The sequence below is a fragment of the Megalops cyprinoides genome, chromosome 8 (assembly GCF_013368585.1).
Source record: "Megalops cyprinoides isolate fMegCyp1 chromosome 8, fMegCyp1.pri, whole genome shotgun sequence".
NCBI lineage: Eukaryota > Metazoa > Chordata > Actinopteri > Elopiformes > Megalopidae > Megalops > Megalops cyprinoides.
The window spans coordinates 30,942,278-30,967,114 of NC_050590.1; the positions used below are offsets into that span (position 1 = coordinate 30,942,278).

The 24,837-nt window shown below is 38.2% G+C and overlaps 1 protein-coding gene across 1 annotated transcript; it reads left to right on the plus strand.

The window, feature by feature from the left end:
• Nucleotides 1–43: 43 nt before the first annotated feature.
• LOC118781660 (receptor-type tyrosine-protein phosphatase eta) lies at nt 44–24,483 on the plus strand. Its single transcript, XM_036534668.1, has 4 exons — nt 44–139; nt 400–660; nt 23,399–23,659; nt 24,386–24,483. Exons 2-4 carry the CDS (start codon nt 408–410, stop codon nt 24,481–24,483), a joined length of 612 nt encoding a protein of 203 aa, XP_036390561.1. The 5' UTR covers nt 44–139; nt 400–407.
• The last annotated feature ends 354 nt before the right edge of the window (nt 24,484–24,837 follow it).

Consider the following 24,837-nt stretch of genomic DNA (forward strand, 5'->3'; position numbering starts at 1 on the left):
TTCCTTCTAAACATGACAGCACAGAAAAATAATACAGAGATCTCTGACCTTGAGCCAGGGACTGAATACAATTGCGCTGTATCCACAGTCGCTTCAGAAGATGCAGTTAGTTCTCCTGAATCCACACTTTGCTATACTCGTGAGTATTGCCTTATATGTGCCTTATCTATGAGGTATCATTTAGTTTCTCTGTCTGAAATGAGGAGTAGCAAACTCTGTATGTACATATGCCTTGTGATTCTAACTGTCAATTCATAATTGTTGTAGGACCTTGTATGTAATTGACAGCATTCCAGGAGTATTTAAACATCAATTGCTGCCCCTAAAGAAAGGTTAATCACAGTTTATTCAAGCCAAGGAACATGTTGACAGACATGCTGCTCTCCTCTTGTGTTCCAGAACCCCAGATGGTTAATGGTCTCACTGCTGTAGCTGTTAACACTACAGCAATGACGCTAACATGGGCTAAACAAAGTGACTACAAAGGAACGTATTCCTACCTGGTGCACTATGGGATCAAGGCTAAGGAGAAAAACATCACGACCATGAATGAGACTGCCCTCATCTCTGATCTCATCCAGGGTACCAACTACACCTTCTGGGTTACCACAGTGGCGAATGGGATCCAGTCTGATCAAGCAATTACATCCAGCTATACAAGTACGGTATAAACTAGATTGGTGTGCATTTCCTGAAGAAAATGCTATGTGTGGTTGCCTGTGTGCATCATTTACCGTATGCACAAATGTGTGTGCATGGGAGTTGCCATTTCCCTCATCCCTCGCTCTGTGTCTGATGCTGAAACCTGACACAGAACAGTAGCTTGACACCAGCTGTCTCTAATTGGCTCCATTGAAGACATGTAAATATCGAGATGTGAGATCCCTTAGACAAAGGAATGTGTACAAGTGACTTAGAGGGGTGGTTGAACTCGGCGAGTATTTCGACTCATAATTCAAAAACTATTCATCACAGTGCTGAACCGAAGACATTGTTACAGGACAATTTGCACAGGGATTCCTCTGTTTTGATGTATAATTTTTGTGTGTAGACCCAGAATTCACAGAGATGTGGCAGTTTAAAAAAAAAAAAAGATTTTTCAAACACGGAAGTGAGATCCTGCCTGCTGTTCTTGCCTATACTGTTGAATGGGGATGAAATTAGAGTGTTTTTTAAATATCATTAAAATAAAACAAATCATGAATTTATAAAAATATAAGCACACCAATGGTGAACAAACCGGTCGATTTGGCGATGGTTTGGTTTCTGTAGTGCGAACGATTTAGGTGCAGTTAGAGCTATGAGAAGAATAAATAATAACTAGTTTAGAGACAAGATTACTTAAACATTGCAGGAACATAAGGTGTCAATCATTATGACCAATAATTACTTTTCGTATTATTTTAAATTGCAGAATATTCAGAGTGCAATATTAGCAAACTTGTAATCCAGGGTTACATCCCAGTTAGCACCTTCTGATCCAGAATATACAGTATCTCAGTCCATGTCAACTCATATTTAAAGAAATCAATAACTGCATTCAGTGTTTGCCTTATCAGAAGACATTGCAGTATGTGAATGAAGATCAAGTCGTTGCCGACATTCAGCTTTTTGGTGGTGGGTGCAGATTGCTCATTTTCGTCTCCAAACCCCCTCTCTTGCACGCACAGGGCCTGATGTCATCAGGAACCTCTCCGTCACTAACGTCACCACAACCTCTGTGTTTCTGGACTGGACTGAACCACAGGGAGAGAGTTCTTACTATAGAGTAGAGTGGAGAAGTAGCAATATGACCAAGAATACGACTACAAAAGAAAGATCTGTTAACATCTCTGGTCTTACTGCTGGAACTCAGTACACATTCAGAGTCACTGCGGTGGCTGCAGATAATGAAACTCAAGGAGTTACTATCCACACATCTAAATTTACAAGTAAGCTTTCTATCATTGACATTTTGAAGGTGTACGAAATTGAGAGTCCACTGTCAGCAATAATTCTCTCTCATATGTGGCTTTCTTATTCGCTTTGTGCAACAAATATCAGCAATTTCTACTTTGATTTGATTTCTACTCAAAATTAGTGCATTCATTTCAGGATATCTGAACTCACGATGTTTTCAAAATGTTAAAGCATGCCTTCATTCTGTTGCTACCTATTGATGAAAGTACATTATGTTTAATTGAAATCTTGGATTGACTCTAATTTTAAGTTATTCCAAAGAGTATTGACAATGATAAGGTTTTGAATAGTGTACAAATATTTTGATTGGCAGCGATGGAGTTTTTGATTTCATAAGGTACCGTCTGATGTACGCTTTAAATCCAAGGGGAGAACAGATTTGGGAACAAAATGAAAACTGCTGAATGTCAGGTCATTGATATAGCATAGTCGGGTTTTGCCTTGTCCATTGCAAACTGAATCACGCTGGTTTCCAGTGAAAATATTACATAAATCTTTGTTACGCACAGTGGTAAAGACCTCAGACTGTGTAAACTTATTTTTAGTTGAAATCAATTGTTGCATTCGGTGTTGTCCTTATCAGAAGACATTGCAGTATGTGAATGAAGATCAAGTCTTTGTCAACATTCACCTTTTTATTGGTGGGTGCAGATTGCTCATTTTCGTCCCCAAACCCCCTCTCTTGCACGCACAGGGCCTGATGTCATCAGGAACCTCTCCGTCACTAACGTCACCACAACCTCTGTGTTTCTGGACTGGACTGAACCACAGGGAGAGAATTCTTGCTATAGAGTAGAGTGGAGAAGTAGCAATATGACCAAGAATACGACTACAAAAGAAAGATCTGTTAACATCTCTGGTCTTACTGCTGGAACTCAGTACACATTCAGAGTCACGGCGGTGGCTGCAGATAATGAAACTCAAGGCACTGCAGTTCAAAAGCTTCAATATACACGTAAGTTCATTCTAAATTGCTGTATGGCCACATTTGCACTCATTACCTTTTCTATATAACCTCCAAATTAATTGGCCTATATGTTTCTGAGAAAAATATAGGAATCTGACATCCAGTTTTACAAACCACTTAATCCGTTGTGCTGAAACTGGTATTCATGATAAATTACTTGAACGAGAAAGGCAACAATAAGAAAACGTATTTAGATGATATTGTAATGTGATCTCAGCAATATACTTCTGTGTAACACCCACATTTTATGTGTTCGCCTTGGGAACATTGTCAGCTTTAAACAGAACAGTCAATATCTAGTGGGAAGGATGATTTAAATTAATGGCTCCACCTCATATTCTTCTATGACTTCCAAAACACTGCATGCGTCATGGCCAGGATTCATTACAAGCATCTTCCATTGAAACCTCACTGAAATCAGTGCTCAGTTACAAAATAAGTTCAAGATTCATACCGTGAAAGCTCTAAACAGTGAGAAACTAAACTATCCTCAGCACCATTTTAGGTCAAATTATTTAATGAGTCTACACTTCACGGAATTAACATCTACTGCCCGGTACCAACATGCATCTATCAATCTAAAATATTTGCACCCATTCGGTGCTAAATGAATATCTCAGATTTTCACTGAACATTCATCACACATTCAGCCATAATTTAAATCGAAGTTTACAGACAAGATTACTTGAACATTGCAAAAACATGAGGTGTCAAGTATTTGTGACCAATAATTACTTTTTGTATTATCTTAAATTGCAGAATATTCAGAGTGCAATATTAGCAAACTTGTAATCCAGGGTTACATCCCAGTTAGGACCTTCTGATCCAGAATATACAGTATCTCAGTCCATGTCAACTCATATTTAAAGAAATCAATAACTGCATTCAGTGTTTGCCTTATCAGAAGACATTGCAGTATGTGAATGAAGATCAAGTCGTTGCCGACATTCAGCTTTTTGGTGGTGGGTGCAGATTGCTCATTTTCGTCTCCAAACCCCCTCTCTTGCATGCACAGGGCCTGATGTCATCAGGAACCTCTCCGTCACTAACGTCACCACAACCTCTGTGTTTCTGGACTGGACTGAACCACAGGGAGAGAGTTCTTACTATAGAGTAGAGTGGAGAAGTAGCAATATGACCAAGAATACGACTACAAAAGAAAGATCTGTTAACATCTCTGGTCTTACTGCTGGAACTCAGTACACATTCAGAGTCACTGCGGTGGCTGCAGATAATGAAACTCAAGGAGTTACTATCCACACATCTGAATTTACAAGTAAGCTTTCTATCATTGACATTTTGAAGGTGTACGAAATTGAGAGTCCACTGTCAGCAATAATTCTCTCTCATATGTGGCTTTCTTATTCGCTTTGTGCAACAAATATCAGCAATTTCTACTTTGATTTGATTTCTACTCAAAATTAGTGCATTCATTTCAGGATATCTGAACTCACGATGTTTTCAAAATGTTAAAGCATGCCTTCATTCTGTTGCTACCTATTGATGAAAGTACATTATGTTTAATTGAAATCTTGGATTGACTCTAATTTTAAGTTATTCCAAAGAGTATTGACAATGATAAGGTTTTGAATAGTGTACAAATATTTTGATTGGCAGCGATGGAGTTTTTGATTTCATAAGGTACCGTCTGATGTACGCTTTAAATCCAAGGGGAGAACAGATTTGGGAACAAAATGAAAACTGCTGAATGTCAGGTCATTGATATAGCATAGTCGGGTTTTGCCTTGTCCATTGCAAACTGAATCACGCTGGTTTCCAGTGAAAATATTACATAAATCTTTGTTACGCACAGTGGTAAAGACCTCAGACTGTGTGAACTTATTTTTAGTTGAAATCAATTGTTGCATTCGGTGTTGTCCTTATCAGAAGACATTGCAGTATGTGAATGAAGATCAAGTCTTTGTCAACATTCACCTTTTTATTGGTGGGTGCAGATTGCTCATTTTCGTCCCCAAACCCCCTCTCTTGCACGCACAGGGCCTGATGTCATCAGGAACCTCTCCGTTACTAACGTCACCACAACCTCTGTGTTTCTGGACTGGACTGAACCACAGGGAGAGAGTTCTTGCTATAGAGTAGAGTGGAGAAGTAGCAATATGACCAAGAATATGACTACAAAAGAAAGATCTGTTAACATCTCTGGTCTTACTGCTGGAACTCAGTACACATTCAGAGTCACTGCGGTGGCTGCAGATAATGAAACTCAAGGCACTGCAGTTCAAAAGCTTCAATATACACGTAAGTTCATTCTAAATTGCTGTATGGCCACATTTGCACTCATTACCTTTTCTATATAACCTCCAAATTAATTGGCCTATATGTTTCTGAGAAAAATATAGGAATCTGACATCCAATTTTACAAACCACTTAATCCGTTGTGCTGAAACTGGTATTCATGATAAATTACTTGAACGAGAAAGGCAACAATAAGAAAACGTATTTAGATGATATTGTAATGTGATCTCAGCAATATACTTCTGTGTAACACCCACATTTTATGTGTTCGCCTTGGGAACATTGTCAGCTTTAAACAGAACAGTCAATATCTAGTGGGAAGGATGATTTAAATTAATGGCTCCACCTCATATTCTTCTATGACTTCCAAAACACTGCATGCGTCATGGCCAGGATTCATTACAAGCATCTTCCATTGAAACCTCACTGAAATCAGTGCTCAGTTACAAAATAAGTTCAAGATTCATACCGTGAAAGCTCTAAACAGTGAGAAACTAAGCTATCCTCAGCACCATTTTAGGTCAAATTATTTAATGAGTCTACACTTCACGGAATTAACATCTACTGCCCGGTACCAACATGCATCTATCAATCTAAAATATTTGCACCCATTCGGTGCTAAATGAATATCTCAGATTTTCACTGAACATTCATCACACATTCAGCCATAATTTAAATCGAAGTTTACAGACAAGATTACTTGAACATTGCAAAAACATGAGGTGTCAAGTATTTGTGACCAATAATTACTTTTTGTATTATCTTAAATTGCAGAATATTCAGAGTGCAATATTAGCAAACTTGTAATCCAGGGTTACATCCCAGTTAGGACCTTCTGATCCAGAATATACAGTATCTCAGTCCATGTCAACTCATATTTAAAGAAATCAATAACTGCATTCAGTGTTTGCCTTATCAGAAGACATTGCAGTATGTGAATGAAGATCAAGTCTTTGTCAACATTCACCTTTTTATTGGTGGGTGCAGATTGCTCATTTTCGTCCCCAAACCCCCTCTCTTGCACGCACAGGGCCTGATGTCATCAGGAACCTCTCCGTCACTAACGTCACCACAACCTCTGTGTTTCTGGACTGGACTGAACCACAGGGAGAGAGTTCTTACTATAGAGTAGAGTGGAGAAGTAGCAATATGACCAAGAATACGACTACAAAAGAAAGATCTGTTAACATCTCTGGTCTTACTGCTGGAACTCAGTACACATTCAGAGTCACGGCGGTGGCTGCAGATAATGAAACTCAAGGAGTTACTATCCACACATCTAAATTTACAAGTAAGCTTTCTATCATTGACATTTTGAAGGTGTACGAAATTGAGAGTCCACTGTCAGCAATAATTCTCTCTCATATGTGGCTTTCTTATTCGCTTTGTGCAACAAATATCAGCAATTTCTACTTTGATTTGATTTCTACTCAAAATTAGTGCATTCATTTCAGGATATCTGAACTCACGATGTTTTCAAAATGTTAAAGCATGCCTTCATTCTGTTGCTACCTATTGATGAAAGTACATTATGTTTAATTGAAATCTTGGATTGACTCTAATTTTAAGTTATTCCAAAGAGTATTGACAATGATAAGGTTTTGAATAGTGTACAAATATTTTGATTGGCAGCGATGGAGTTTTTGATTTCATAAGGTACCGTCTGATGTACGCTTTAAATCCAAGGGGAGAACAGATTTGGGAACAAAATGAAAACTGCTGAATGTCAGGTCATTGATATAGCATAGTCGGGTTTTGCCTTGTCCATTGCAAACTGAATCACGCTGGTTTCCAGTGAAAATATTACATAAATCTTTGTTACGCACAGTGGTAAAGACCTCAGACTGTGTAAACTTATTTTTAGTTGAAATCAATTGTTGCATTCGGTGTTGTCCTTATCAGAAGACATTGCAGTATGTGAATGAAGATCAAGTCTTTGTCAACATTCACCTTTTTATTGGTGGGTGCAGATTGCTCATTTTCGTCCCCAAACCCCCTCTCTTGCACGCACAGGGCCTGATGTCATCAGGAACCTCTCCGTCACTAACGTCACCACAACGTCTGTGTTTCTGGACTGGACTGAACCACAGGGAGAGAGTTCTTGCTATAGAGTAGAGTGGAGAAGTAGCAATATGACCAAGAATATGACTACAAAAGAAAGATCTGTTAACATCTCTGGTCTTACTGCTGGAACTCAGTACACATTCAGAGTCACTGCGGTGGCTGCAGATAATGAAACTCAAGGCACTGCAGTTCAAAAGCTTCAATATACACGTAAGTTCATTCTAAATTGCTGTATGGCCACATTTGCACTCATTACCTTTTCTATATAACCTCCAAATTAATTGGCCTATATGTTTCTGAGAAAAATATAGGAATCTGACATCCAGTTTTACAAACCACTTAATCCGTTGTGCTGAAACTGGTATTCATGATAAATTACTTGAACGAGAAAGGCAACAATAAGAAAACGTATTTAGATGATATTGTAATGTGATCTCAGCAATATACTTCTGTGTAACACCCACATTTTATGTGTTCGCCTTGGGAACATTGTCAGCTTTAAACAGAACAGTCAATATCTAGTGGGAAGGATGATTTAAATTAATGGCTCCACCTCATATTCTTCTATGACTTCCAAAACACTGCATGCGTCATGGCCAGGATTCATTACAAGCATCTTCCATTGAAACCTCACTGAAATCAGTGCTCAGTTACAAAATAAGTTCAAGATTCATACCGTGAAAGCTCTAAACAGTGAGAAACTAAGCTATCCTCAGAACCATTTTAGGTCAAATTATTTAATGAGTCTACACTTCACGGAATTAACATCTACTGCCCGGTACCAACATGCATCTATCAATCTAAAATATTTGCACCCATTCGGTGCTAAATGAATATCTCAGATTTTCACTGAACATTCATCACACATTCAGCCATAATTTAAATCGAAGTTTACAGACAAGATTACTTGAACATTGCAAAAACATGAGGTGTCAAGTATTTGTGACCAATAATTACTTTTTGTATTATCTTAAATTGCAGAATATTCAGAGTGCAATATTAGCAAACTTGTAATCCAGGGTTACATCCCAGTTAGGACCTTCTGATCCAGAATATACAGTATCTCAGTCCATGTCAACTCATATTTAAAGAAATCAATAACTGCATTCAGTGTTTGCCTTATCAGAAGACATTGCAGTATGTGAATGAAGATCAAGTCGTTGCCGACATTCAGCTTTTTGGTGGTGGGTGCAGATTGCTCATTTTCGTCTCCAAACCCCCTGTCTTGCATGCACAGGGCCTGATGTCATCAGGAACCTCTCCGTCACTAACGTCACCACAACCTCTGTGTTTCTGGACTGGACTGAACCACAGGGAGAGAGTTCTTACTATAGAGTAGAGTGGAGAAGTAGCAATATGACCAAGAATACGACTACAAAAGAAAGATCTGTTAACATCTCTGGTCTTACTGCTGGAACTCAGTACACATTCAGAGTCACTGCGGTGGCTGCAGATAATGAAACTCAAGGAGTTACTATCCACACATCTAAATTTACAAGTAAGCTTTCTATCATTGACATTTTGAAGGTGTACGAAATTGAGAGTCCACTGTCAGCAATAATTCTCTCTCATATGTGGCTTTCTTATTCGCTTTGTGCAACAAATATCAGCAATTTCTACTTTGATTTGATTTCTACTCAAAATTAGTGCATTCATTTCAGGATATCTGAACTCACGATGTTTTCAAAATGTTAAAGCATGCCTTCATTCTGTTGCTACCTATTGATGAAAGTACATTATGTTTAATTGAAATCTTGGATTGACTCTAATTTTAAGTTATTCCAAAGAGTATTGACAATGATAAGGTTTTGAATAGTGTACAAATATTTTGATTGGCAGCGATGGAGTTTTTGATTTCATAAGGTACCGTCTGATGTACGCTTTAAATCCAAGGGGAGAACAGATTTGGGAACAAAATGAAAACTGCTGAATGTCAGGTCATTTATATAGCATAGTCGGGTTTTGCCTTGTCCATTGCAAACTGAATCACGCTGGTTTCCAGTGAAAATATTACATAAATCTTTGTTACGCACAGTGGTAAAGACCTCAGACTGTGTAAACTTATTTTTAGTTGAAATCAATTGTTGCATTCGGTGTTGTCCTTATCAGAAGACATTGCAGTATGTGAATGAAGATCAAGTCTTTGTCAACATTCACCTTTTTATTGGTGGGTGCAGATTGCTCATTTTCGTCCCCAAACCCCCTCTCTTGCACGCACAGGGCCTGATGTCATCAGGAACCTCTCCGTCACTAACGTCACCACAACGTCTGTGTTTCTGGACTGGACTGAACCACAGGGAGAGAATTCTTACTATAGAGTAGAGTGGAGAAGTAGCAATATGACCAAGAATACGACTACAAAAGAAAGATCTGTTAACATCTCTGGTCTTACTGCTGGAACTCAGTACACATTCAGAGTCACGGCGGTGGCTGCAGATAATGAAACTCAAGGCACTGCAGTTCAAAAGCTTCAATATACACGTAAGTTCATTCTAAATTGCTGTATGGCCACATTTGCACTCATTACCTTTTCTATATAACCTCCAAATTAATTGGCCTATATGTTTCTGAGAAAAATATAGGAATCTGACATCCAGTTTTACAAACCACTTAATCCGTTGTGCTGAAACTGGTATTCATGATAAATTACTTGAACGAGAAAGGCAACAATAAGAAAACGTATTTAGATGATATTGTAATGTGATCTCAGCAATATACTTCTGTGTAACACCCACATTTTATGTGTTCGCCTTGGGAACATTGTCAGCTTTAAACAGAACAGTCAATATCTAGTGGGAAGGATGATTTAAATTAATGGCTCCACCTCATATTCTTCTATGACTTCCAAAACACTGCATGCGTCATGGCCAGGATTCATTACAAGCATCTTCCATTGAAACCTCACTGAAATCAGTGCTCAGTTACAAAATAAGTTCAAGATTTATACCGTGAAAGCTCTAAACAGTGAGAAACTAAGCTATCCTCAGCACCATTTTAGGTCAAATTATTTAATGAGTCTACACTTCACGGAATTAACATCTACTGCCCGGTACCAACATGCATCTATCAATCTAAAATATTTGCACCCATTCGGTGCTAAATGAATATCTCAGATTTTCACTGAACATTCATCACACATTCAGCCATAATTTAAATCGAAGTTTACAGACAAGATTACTTGAACATTGCAAAAACATGAGGTGTCAAGTATTTGTGACCAATAATTACTTTTTGTATTATCTTAAATTGCAGAATATTCAGAGTGCAATATTAGCAAACTTGTAATCCAGGGTTACATCCCAGTTAGGACCTTCTGATCCAGAATATACAGTATCTCAGTCCATGTCAACTCATATTTAAAGAAATCAATAACTGCATTCAGTGTTTGCCTTATCAGAAGACATTGCAGTATGTGAATGAAGATCAAGTCGTTGCCGACATTCAGCTTTTTGGTGGTGGGTGCAGATTGCTCATTTTCGTCCCCAAACCCCCTCTCTTGCATGCACAGGGCCTGATGTCATCAGGAACCTCTCCATCACTAACGTCACCACAACCTCTGTGTTTCTGGACTGGACTGAACCACAGGGAGAGAGTTCTTACTATAGAGTAGAGTGGAGAAGTAGCAATATGACCAAGAATACGACTACAAAAGAAAGATCTGTTAACATCTCTGGTCTTACTGCTGGAACTCAGTACACATTCAGAGTCACTGCGGTGGCTGCAGATAATGAAACTCAAGGCACTGCAGTTCAAAAGCTTCAATATACACGTAAGTTCATTCTAAATTGCTGTATGGCCACATTTGCACTCATTACCTTTTCTATATAACCTCCAAATTAATTGGCCTATATGTTTCTGAGAAAAATATAGGAATCTGACATCCAATTTTACAAACCACTTAATCCGTTGTGCTGAAACTGGTATTCATGATAAATTACTTGAACGAGAAAGGCAACAATAAGAAAACGTATTTAGATGATATTGTAATGTGATCTCAGCAATATACTTCTGTGTAACACCCACATTTTATGTGTTCGCCTTGGGAACATTGTCAGCTTTAAACAGAACAGTCAATATCTAGTGGGAAGGATGATTTAAATTAATGGCTCCACCTCATATTCTTCTATGACTTCCAAAACACTGCATGCGTCATGGCCAGGATTCATTACAAGCATCTTCCATTGAAACCTCACTGAAATCAGTGCTCAGTTACAAAATAAGTTCAAGATTCATACCGTGAAAGCTCTAAACAGTGAGAAACTAAGCTATCCTCAGCACCATTTTAGGTCAAATTATTTAATGAGTCTACACTTCACGGAATTAACATCTACTGCCCGGTACCAACATGCATCTATCAATCTAAAATATTTGCACCCATTCGGTGCTAAATGAATATCTCAGATTTTCACTGAACATTCATCACACATTCAGCCATAATTTAAATCGAAGTTTACAGACAAGATTACTTGAACATTGCAAAAACATGAGGTGTCAAGTATTTGTGACCAATAATTACTTTTTGTATTATCTTAAATTGCAGAATATTCAGAGTGCAATATTAGCAAACTTGTAATCCAGAGTTACATCCCAGTTAGGACCTTCTGATCCAGAATATACAGTATCTCAGTCCATGTCAACTCATATTTAAAGAAATCAATAACTGCATTCAGTGTTTGCCTTATCAGAAGACATTGCAGTATGTGAATGAAGATCAAGTCGTTGCCGACATTCAGCTTTTTGGTGGTGGGTGCAGATTGCTCATTTTCGTCCCCAAACCCCCTCTCTTGCATGCACAGGGCCTGATGTCATCAGGAACCTCTCCGTCACTAACGTCACCACAACCTCTGTGTTTCTGGACTGGACTGAACCACAGGGAGAGAGTTCTTACTATAGAGTAGAGTGGAGAAGTAGCAATATGACCAAGAATACGACTACAAAAGAAAGATCTGTTAACATCTCTGGTCTTACTGCTGGAACTCAGTACACATTCAGAGTCACTGCGGTGGCTGCAGATAATGAAACTCAAGGAGTTACTATCCACACATCTAAATTTACAAGTAAGCTTTCTATCATTGACATTTTGAAGGTGTACGAAATTGAGAGTCCACTGTCAGCAATAATTCTCTCTCATATGTGGCTTTCTTATTCGCTTTGTGCAACAAATATCAGCAATTTCTACTTTGATTTGATTTCTACTCAAAATTAGTGCATTCATTTCAGGATATCTGAACTCACGATGTTTTCAAAATGTTAAAGCATGCCTTCATTCTGTTGCTACCTATTGATGAAAGTACATTATGTTTAATTGAAATCTTGGATTGACTCTAATTTTAAGTTATTCCAAAGAGTATTGACAATGATAAGGTTTTGAATAGTGTACAAATATTTTGATTGGCAGCGATGGAGTTTTTGATTTCATAAGGTACCGTCTGATGTACGCTTTAAATCCAAGGGGAGAACAGATTTGGGAACAAAATGAAAACTGCTGAATGTCAGGTCATTGATATAGCATAGTCGGGTTTTGCCTTGTCCATTGCAAACTGAATCACGCTGGTTTCCAGTGAAAATATTACATAAATCTTTGTTACGCACAGTGGTAAAGACCTCAGACTGTGTAAACTTATTTTTAGTTGAAATCAATTGTTGCATTCGGTGTTGTCCTTATCAGAAGACATTGCAGTATGTGAATGAAGATCAAGTCTTTGTCAACATTCACCTTTTTATTGGTGGGTGCAGATTGCTCATTTTCGTCCCCAAACCCCCTCTCTTGCACGCACAGGGCCTGATGTCATCAGGAACCTCTCCGTCACTAACGTCACCACAACGTCTGTGTTTCTGGACTGGACTGAACCACAGGGAGAGAATTCTTACTATAGAGTAGAGTGGAGAAGTAGCAATATGACCAAGAATACGACTACAAAAGAAAGATCTGTTAACATCTCTGGTCTTACTGCTGGAACTCAGTACACATTCAGAGTCACGGCGGTGGCTGCAGATAATGAAACTCAAGGCACTGCAGTTCAAAAGCTTCAATATACACGTAAGTTCATTTTAAATTGCTGTATGGCCACATTTGCACTCATTACCTTTTCTATATAACCTCCAAATTAATTGGCCTATATGTTTCTGAGAAAAATATAGGAATCTGACATCCAGTTTTACAAACCACTTAATCCGTTGTGCTGAAACTGGTATTCATGATAAATTACTTGAACGAGAAAGGCAACAATAAGAAAACGTATTTAGATGATATTGTAATGTGATCTCAGCAATATACTTCTGTGTAACACCCACATTTTATGTGTTCGCCTTGGGAACATTGTCAGCTTTAAACAGAACAGTCAATATCTAGTGGGAAGGATGATTTAAATTAATGGCTCCACCTCATATTCTTCTATGACTTCCAAAACACTGCATGCGTCATGGCCAGGATTCATTACAAGCATCTTCCATTGAAACCTCACTGAAATCAGTGCTCAGTTACAAAAATAGTTCAAGATTCATACCGTGAAAGCTCTAAACAGTGAGAAACTAAGCTATCCTCAGCACTATTTTAGGTCAAATTATTTAATGAGTCTACACTTCACGGAATTAACATCTACTGCCCGGTACCAACATGCATCTATCAATCTAAAATATTTGCACCCATTCGGTGCTAAATGAATATCTCAGATTTTCACTGAACATTCATCACACATTCAGCCATAATTTAAATCGAAGTTTACAGACAAGATTACTTGAACATTGCAAAAACATGAGGTGTCAAGTATTTGTGACCAATAATTACTTTTTGTATTATCTTAAATTGCAGAATATTCAGAGTGCAATATTAGCAAACTTGTAATCCAGGGTTACATCCCAGTTAGCACCTTCTGATCCAGAATATACAGTATCTCAGTCCATGTCAACTCATATTTAAAGAAATCAATAACTGCATTCAATGTTTGCCTTATCAGAAGACATTGCAGTATGTGAATGAAGATCAAGTCGTTGCCGACATTCAGCTTTTTGGTGGTGGGTGCAGATTGCTCATTTTCGTCTCCAAACCCCCTGTCTTGCACGCACAGGGCCTGATGTCATCAGGAACCTCTCCGTTACTAACGTCACCACAACCTCTGTGTTTCTGGACTGGACTGAACCACAGGGAGAGAGTTCTTACTATAGAGTAGAGTGGAGAAGTAGCAATATGACCAAGAATACGACTACAAAAGAAAGATCTGTTAACATCTCTGGTCTTACTGCTGGAACTCAGTACACATTCAGAGTCACTGCAGTGGCTGCAGATAATGAAACTCAAGGAGTTACTATCCACACATCTAAATTTACAAGTAAGCTTTCTATCATTGACATTTTGAAGGTGTACGAAATTGAGAGTCCACTGTCAGCAATAATTCTCTCTCATATGTGGCTTTCTTATTCGCTTTGTGCAACAAATATCAGCAATTTCTACTTTGATTTGATTTCTACTCAAAATTAGTGCATTCATTTCAGGATATCTGAACTCACGATGTTTTCAAAATGTTAAAGCATGCCTTCATTCTGTTGCTACCTATTGATGAAAGTACATTATGTTTAATTGAAATCTTGGATTGACTCTAATTTTAAGTTATTCCAAAGAGTATTGACAATGATAAGGTTTTGAATAGTGTACAAATATTTTGATTGGCAGCGATGGAGTTTTTGATTTCATAAGGTACCGTCTGATGTACGCTTTAAATCCAAGGGGAGAACAGATTTGGGAACAAAATGAAAACTGCTGAATGTCAGGTCATTGATATAGCATAGTCGGGTTTTGCCTTGTCCATTGCAAACTGAATCACGCTGGTTTCCAGTGAAAATATTACATAAATCTTTGTTACGCACAGTGGTAAAGACCTCAGACTGTGTAAACTTATTTTTAGTTGAAATCAATTGTTGCATTCGGTGTTGTCCTTATCAGAAGACATTGCAGTATGTGAATGAAGATCAAGTCTTTGTCAACATTCACCTTTTTATTGGTGGGTGCAGATTGCTCATTTTCGTCCCCAAACCCCCTCTCTTGCACGCACAGGGCCTGATGTCATCAGGAACCTCTCCGTCACTAACGTCACCACAACGTCTGTGTTTCTGGACTGGACTGAACCACAGGGAGAGAATTCTTACTATAGAGTAGAGTGGAGAAGTAGCAATATGACCAAGAATACGACTACAAAAGAAAGATCTGTTAACATCTCTGGTCTTACTGCTGGAACTCAGTACACATTCAGAGTCACGGCGGTGGCTGCAGATAATGAAACTCAAGGCACTGCAGTTCAAAAGCTTCAATATACACGTAAGTTCATTCTAAATTGCTGTATGGCCACATTTGCACTCATTACCTTTTCTATATAACCTCCAAATTAATTGGCCTATATGTTTCTGAGAAAAATATAGGAATCTGACATCCAGTTTTACAAACCACTTAATCCGTTGTGCTGAAACTGGTATTCATGATAAATTACTTGAACGAGAAAGGCAACAATAAGAAAACGTATTTAGATGATATTGTAATGTGATCTCAGCAATATACTTCTGTGTAACACCCACATTTTATGTGTTCGCCTTGGGAACATTGTCAGCTTTAAACAGAACAGTCAATATCTAGTGGGAAGGATGATTTAAATTAATGGCTCCACCTCATATTCTTCTATGACTTCCAAAACACTGCATGCGTCATGGCCAGGATTCATTACAAGCATCTTCCATTGAAACCTCACTGAAATCAGTGCTCAGTTACAAAATAAGTTCAAGATTCATACCGTGAAAGCTCTAAACAGTGAGAAACTAAACTATCCTCAGCACCATTTTAGGTCAAATTATTTAATGAGTCTACACTTCACGGAATTAACATCTACTGCCCGGTACCAACATGCATCTATCAATCTAAAATATTTGCACCCATTCGGTGCTAAATGAATATCTCAGATTTTCACTGAACATTCATCACACATTCAGCCATAATTTAAATCGAAGTTTACAGACAAGATTACTTGAACATTGCAAAAACATGAGGTGTCAAGTATTTGTGACCAATAATTACTTTTTGTATTATCTTAAATTGCAGAATATTCAGAGTGCAATATTAGCAAACTTGTAATCCAGGGTTACATCCCAGTTAGGACCTTCTGATCCAGAATATACAGTATCTCAGTCCATGTCAACTCATATTTAAAGAAATCAATAACTGCATTCAGTGTTTGCCTTATCAGAAGACATTGCAGTATGTGAATGAAGATCAAGTCGTTGCCGACATTCAGCTTTTTGGTGGTGGGTGCAGATTGCTCATTTTCGTCTCCAAACCCCCTCTCTTGCATGCACAGGGCCTGATGTCATCAGGAACCTCTCCGTCACTAACGTCACCACAACCTCTGTGTTTCTGGACTGGACTGAACCACAGGGAGAGAGTTCTTACTATAGAGTAGAGTGGAGAAGTAGCAATATGACCAAGAATACGACTACAAAAGAAAGATCTGTTAACATCTCTGGTCTTACTGCTGGAACTCAGTACACATTCAGAGTCACTGCGGTGGCTGCAGATAATGAAACTCAAGGAGTTACTATCCACACATCTGAATTTACAAGTAAGCTTTCTATCATTGACATTTTGAAGGTGTACGAAATTGAGAGTCCACTGTCAGCAATAATTCTCTCTCATATGTGGCTTTCTTATTCGCTTTGTGCAACAAATATCAGCAATTTCTACTTTGATTTGATTTCTACTCAAAATTAGTGCATTCATTTCAGGATATCTGAACTCACGATGTTTTCAAAATGTTAAAGCATGCCTTCATTCTGTTGCTACCTATTGATGAAAGTACATTATGTTTAATTGAAATCTTGGATTGACTCTAATTTTAAGTTATTCCAAAGAGTATTGACAATGATAAGGTTTTGAATAGTGTACAAATATTTTGATTGGCAGCGATGGAGTTTTTGATTTCATAAGGTACCGTCTGATGTACGCTTTAAATCCAAGGGGAGAACAGATTTGGGAACAAAATGAAAACTGCTGAATGTCAGGTCATTGATATAGCATAGTCGGGTTTTGCCTTGTCCATTGCAAACTGAATCACGCTGGTTTCCAGTGAAAATATTACATAAATCTTTGTTACGCACAGTGGTAAAGACCTCAGACTGTGTAAACTTATTTTTAGTTGAAATCAATTGTTGCATTCGGTGTTGTCCTTATCAGAAGACATTGCAGTATGTGAATGAAGATCAAGTCTTTGTCAACATTCACCTTTTTATTGGTGGGTGCAGATTGCTCATTTTCGTCCCCAAACCCCCTCTCTTGCACGCACAGGGCCTGATGTCATCAGGAACCTCTCCGTTACTAACGTCACCACAACCTCTGTGTTTCTGGACTGGACTGAACCACAGGGAGAGAGTTCTTGCTATAGAGTAGAGTGGAGAAGTAGCAATATGACCAAGAATATGACTACAAAAGAAAGATCTGTTAACATCTCTGGTCTTACTGCTGGAACTCAGTACACATTCAGAGTCACTGCGGTGGCTGCAGATAATGAAACTCAAGGCACTGCAGTTCAAAAGCTTCAATATACACGTAAGTTCATTCTAAATTGCTGTATGGCCACATTTGCACTCATTACCTTTTCTATATAACCTCCAAATTAATTGGCCTATATGTTTCTGAGAAAAATATAGGAATCTGACATCCAATTTTACAAACCACTTAATCCGTTGTGCTGAAACTGGTATTCATGATAAATTACTTGAACGAGAAAGGCAACAATAAGAAAACGTATTTAGATGATATTGTAATGTGATCTCAGCAATATACTTCTGTGTAACACCCACATTTTATGTGTTCGCCTTGGGAACATTGTCAGCTTTAAACAGAACAGTCAATATCTAGTGGGAAGGATGATTTAAATTAATGGCTCCACCTCATATTCTTCTATGACTTCCAAAACACTGCATGCGTCATGGCCAGGATTCATTACAAGCATCTTCCATTGAAACCTCACTGAAATCAGTGCTCAGTTACAAAATAAGTTCAAGATTCATACCGTGAAAGCTCTAAACAGTGAGAAACTAAGCTATCCTCAGCACCATTTTAGGTCAAATTATTTAATGAGTCTACACTTCACGGAATTAACATCTACTGCCCGGTACCAACATGCATCTATCAATCTAAAATATTTGCACCCATTCGGTGCTAAATGTATGTCTCAGATTTTCACTGAACATTCATCACACATTCAGCCATAATTTAAATCGAAGTTTACAGACAAGATTACTTGAACATTGCAAAAACATGAGGTGTCAAGTATTTGTGACCAATAATTACTTTTTGTATTATCTTAAATTGCAGAATATTCAGAGTGCAATATTAGCAAACTTGTAATCCAGGGTTACATCCCAGTTAGGACCTTCTGATCCAGAATATACAGTATCTCAGTCCATGTCAACTCATATTTAAAGAAATCAATAACTGCATTCAGTGTTTGCCTTATCAGAAGACATTGCAGTATGTGAATGAAGATCAAGTCGTTGCCGACATTCAGCTTTTTGGTGGTGGGTGCAGATTGCTCATTTTCGTCTCCAAACCCCCTCTCTTGCACGCACAGGGCCTGATGTCATCAGGAACCTCTCCGTCACTAACGTCACCACAACCTCTGTGTTTCTGGACTGGACTGAACCACAGGGAGAGAGTTCTTACTATAGAGTAGAGTGGAGAAGTAGCAATATGACCAAGAATACGACTACAAAAGAAAGATCTGTTAACATCTCTGGTCTTACTGCTGGAACTCAGTACACATTCAGAGTCACTGCGGTGGCTGCAGATAATGAAACTCAAGGAGTTACTATCCACACATCTAAATTTACAAGTAAGCTTTCTATCATTGACATTTTGAAGGTGTACGAAATTGAGAGTCCACTGTCAGCAATAATTCTCTCTCATATGTGGCTTTCTTATTCGCTTTGTGCAACAAATATCAGCAATTTCTACTTTGATTTGATTTCTACTCAAAATTAGTGCATTCATTTCAGGATATCTGAACTCACGATGTTTTCAAAATGTTAAAGCATGCCTTCATTCTGTTGCTACCTATTGATGAAAGTACATTATGTTTAATTGAAATCTTGGATTGACTCTAATTTTAAGTTATTCCAAAGAGTATTGACAATGATAAGGTTTTGAATAGTGTACAAATATTTTGATTGGCAGCGATGGAGTTTTTGATTTCATAAGGTACCGTCTGATGTACGCTTTAAATCCAAGGGGAGAACAGATTTGGGAACAAAATGAAAACTGCTGAATGTCAGGTCATTGATATAGCATAGTCGGGTTTTGCCTTGTCCATTGCAAACTGAATCACGCTGGTTTCCAGTGAAAATATTACATAAATCTTTGTTACGCACAGTGGTAAAGACCTCAGACTGTGTAAACTTATTTTTAGTTGAAATCAATTGTTGCATTCGGTGTTGTCCTTATCAGAAGACATTGCAGTATGTGAATGAAGATCAAGTCTTTGTCAACATTCACCTTTTTATTGGTGGGTGCAGATTGCTCATTTTCGTCCCCAAACCCCCTCTCTTGCACGCACAGGGCCTGATGTCATCAGGAACCTCTCCGTCACTAACGTCACCACAACGTCTGTGTTTCTGGACTGGACTGAACCACAGGGAGAGAGTTCTTACTATAGAGTAGAGTGGAGAAGTAGCAATATGACCAAGAATACGACTACAAAAGAAAGATCTGTTAACATCTCTGGTCTTACTGCTGGAACTCAGTACACATTCAGAGTCACTGCGGTGGCTGCAGATAATGAAACTCAAGGAGTTACTATCCACACATCTAAATTTACAAGTAAGCTTTCTATCATTGACATTTTGAAGGTGTACGAAATTGAGAGTCCACTGTCAGCAATAATTCTCTCTCATATGTGGCTTTCTTATTCGCTTTGTGCAACAAATATCAGCAATTTCTACTTTGATTTGATTTCTACTCAAAATTAGTGCATTCATTTCAGGATATCTGAACTCACGATGTTTTCAAAATGTTAAAGCATGCCTTCATTCTGTTGCTACCTATTGATGAAAGTACATTATGTTTAATTGAAATCTTGGATTGACTCTAATTTTAAGTTATTCCAAAGAGTATTGACAATGATAAGGTTTTGAATAGTGTACAAATATTTTGATTGGCAGCGATGGAGTTTTTGATTTCATAAGGTACCGTCTGATGTACGCTTTAAATCCAAGGGGAGAACAGATTTGGGAACAAAATGAAAACTGCTGAATGTCAGGTCATTGATATAGCATAGTCGGGTTTTGCCTTGTCCATTGCAAACTGAATCACGCTGGTTTCCAGTGAAAATATTACATAAATCTTTGTTACGCACAGTGGTAAAGACCTCAGACTGTGTGAACTTATTTTTAGTTGAAATCAATTGTTGCATTCGGTGTTGTCCTTATCAGAAGACATTGCAGTATGTGAATGAAGATCAAGTCTTTGTCAACATTCACCTTTTTATTGGTGGGTGCAGATTGCTCATTTTCGTCCCCAAACCCCCTCTCTTGCACACACAGGGCCTGATGTCATCAGGAACCTCTCCGTCACTAACGTCACCACAACCTCTGTGTTTCTGGACTGGACTGAACCACAGGGAGAGAGTTCTTGCTATAGAGTAGAGTGGAGAAGTAGCAATATGACCAAGAATACTGACTACAAAAGAAAGATCTGTTAACATCTCTGGTCTTACTGCTGGAACTCAGTACACATTCAGAGTCACGGCGGTGGCTGCAGATAATGAAACTCAAGGCACTGCAGTTCAAAAGCTTCAATATACACGTAAGTTCATTCTAAATTGCTGTATGGCCACATTTGCACTCATTACCTTTTCTATATAACCTCCAAATTAATTGGCCTATATGTTTCTGAGAAAAATATAGGAATCTGACATCCAGTTTTACAAACCACTTAATCCGTTGTGCTGAAACTGGTATTCATGATAAATTACTTGAACGAGAAAGGCAACAATAAGAAAACGTATTTAGATGATATTGTAATGTGATCTCAGCAATATACTTCTGTGTAACACCCACATTTTATGTGTTCGCCTTGGGAACATTGTCAGCTTTAAACAGAACAGTCAATATCTAGTGGGAAGGATGATTTAAATTAATGGCTCCACCTCATATTCTTCTATGACTTCCAAAACACTGCATGCGTCATGGCCAGGATTCATTACAAGCATCTTCCATTGAAACCTCACTGAAATCAGTGCTCAGTTACAAAATAAGTTCAAGATTTATACCGTGAAAGCTCTAAACAGTGAGAAACTAAGCTATCCTCAGCACCATTTTAGGTCAAATTATTTAATGAGTCTACACTTCACGGAATTAACATCTACTGCCCGGTACCAACATGCATCTATCAATCTAAAATATTTGCACCCATTCGGTGCTAAATGAATATCTCAGATTTTCACTGAACATTCATCACACATTCAGCCATAATTTAAATCGAAGTTTACAGACAAGATTACTTGAACATTGCAAAAACATGAGGTGTCAAGTATTTGTGACCAATAATTACTTTTTGTATTATCTTAAATTGCAGAATATTCAGAGTGCAATATTAGCAAACTTGTAATCCAGGGTTACATCCCAGTTAGGACCTTCTGATCCAGAATATACAGTATCTCAGTCCATGTCAACTCATATTTAAAGAAATCAATAACTGCATTCAGTGTTTGCCTTATCAGAAGACATTGCAGTATGTGAATGAAGATCAAGTCGTTGCCGACATTCAGCTTTTTGGTGGTGGGTGCAGATTGCTCATTTTCGTCCCCAAACCCCCTCTCTTGCACGCACAGGGCCTGATGTCATCAGGAACCTCTCCGTCACTAACGTCACCACAACCTCTGTGTTTCTGGACTGGACTGAACCACAGGGAGAGAGTTCTTACTATAGAGTAGAGTGGAGAAGTAGCAATATGACCAAGAATACGACTACAAAAGAAAGATCTGTTAACATCTCTGGTCTTACTGCTGGAACTCAGTACACATTCAGAGTCACTGCGGTGGCTGCAGATAATGAAACTCAAGGCACTGCAGTTCAAAAGCTTCAATATACACGTAAGTTCATTCTAAATTGCTGTATGGCCACATTTGCACTCATTACCTTTTCTATATAACCTCCAAATTAATTGGCCTATATGTTTCTGAGAAAAATATAGGAATCTGACATCCAATTTTACAAACCACTTAATCCGTTGTGCTGAAACTGGTATTCATGATAAATTACTTGAACGAGAAAGGCAACAATAAGAAAACGTATTTAGATGATATTGTAATGTGATCTCAGCAATATACTTCTGTGTAACACCCACATTTTATGTGTTCGCCTTGGGAACATTGTCAGCTTTAAACAGAACAGTCAATATCTAGTGGGAAGGATGATTTAAATTAATGGCTCCACCTCATATTCTTCTATGACTTCCAAAACACTGCATGCGTCATGGCCAGGATTCATTACAAGCATCTTCCATTGAAACCTCACTGAAATCAGTGCTCAGTTACAAAATAAGTTCAAGATTCATACCGTGAAAGCTCTAAACAGTGAGAAACTAAGCTATCCTCAGCACCATTTTAGGTCAAATTATTTAATGAGTCTACACTTCACGGAATTAACATCTACTGCCCGGTACCAACATGCATCTATCAATCTAAAATATTTGCACCCATTCGGTGCTAAATGAATATCTCAGATTTTCACTGAACATTCATCACACATTCAGCCATAATTTAAATCGAAGTTTACAGACAAGATTACTTGAACATTGCAAAAACATGAGGTGTCAAGTATTTGTGACCAATAATTACTTTTTGTATTATCTTAAATTGCAGAATATTCAGAGTGCAATATTAGCAAACTTGTAATCCAGGGTTACATCCCAGTTAGGACCTTCTGATCCAGAATATACAGTATCTCAGTCCATGTCAACTCATATTTAAAGAAATCAATAACTGCATTCAGTGTTTGCCTTATCAGAAGACATTGCAGTATGTGAATGAAGATCAATTCTTTGCCAACATTCACCTTTTTACTGGTGGGTGTAGATTGCTCATTTTCGTCCCCAAACCCCCTTTCTTGCACGCACAGGGCCTGATGTCATCAGGAACCTCTCCGTCACTAAAGTCACCACAACGTCTGTGTTTCTGGACTGGACTGAACCACAGGGAGAGAGGTCTTACTTTAGAGTAGAGTGGGAAAGTAGTAGCATGAACAACACAACGTCTACGAAAGAAAGATCTATTAACATCGCTGGTCTTACTGCTGGAACTCAGTACACATTCAGAGTCACTGCAGTGGCTGCAGATAATGAAACTCAAGGCGTTCCTCTCGACACATCTAAATTTACAAGTAAGTTTTCTATCAGATGAATTTGAATCATGTTTCATAATGTGCTGAAGGTGTACAAACTTGAGAGACCAGTTTCAGCAATCATTCCCTCTGATATGTGGCTTTCTTATTCGCTTTGAGCAACAAATATCGGCAATTTCCTCATTGATTTGATTTTTATCACTTCAGAATACCTGAACTCATGTTGTTTTCAAAGTGATGAAGCATTCTGTCATTCAGTTGCTACCCCTTAATGAAAGTTTATTATGTTTAATAGAAATCGTAGGTTGATGCAAATTTTCAGTTATTCTGAAGATTGTCTGCAATGATAAGATTTAGAATATTGTAGAAGTATTTTCTTTGGTAGTGATGGAGTTTTTGATTTCATGAGGGACCGTCTGATGTATGCTTTAAATCCAAGGGAATAACAGATTTTGGAACAAAATGGAAACTGCTGAATGCCAGGTCTTGATATAGCATAGTCAGGTTCTGTCTCGGCCATTGCGCACCGAATCACACTGGTTTCCAGTGAAAATATGGCATCAAGCTTTATTACCCACAGTGGTAAAGACCTCAGACCATGTAAACTTATTTTTAAACGAAATGATTTGTTGTATCCGATGTTACCCTTATCAAAAGCCATTGCAAGACGTGAACGAACATCAATTCTTTGCCAACATTCACCTTTTTAGTGGTGGGTGTAGATTGCTCATTTTCGTCCCCAAACCCCCTTTCTTGCACGCACAGGGCCTGATGTCATCAGGAACCTCTCCGTCACTAACGTCACCACAACGTCTGTGTTTCTGGACTGGACTGAACCACAGGGAGAGAAGGTCTTACTATAGAGTAGAGTGGAGAAGTAGCAATATGACCAAGAATACGTACTACGAAAGAAACATCTATTAACATCGCTGGTCTTACTGCTGGAACTCAGTACACATTCAGAGTCACTGCAGTGGCTGAAGATAAAAGTCAAGGCGCTGCAGTTCCAAAGCTTCAATATACGAGCAAGTTCATTTTAATTATTTGTATTGCCTAATTTGCACTTATTTCCTTTTCTATATAACCTCTACATTAATGGGCCTATATGTTTCTTAGAAACAATATTGGAATCTGACATCCAGTTTTACAAACCACTTAATCCGTTGTGCTGAAACTGGTATTCATGATAAATTACTTGAACGAGAAAGGCAACAATA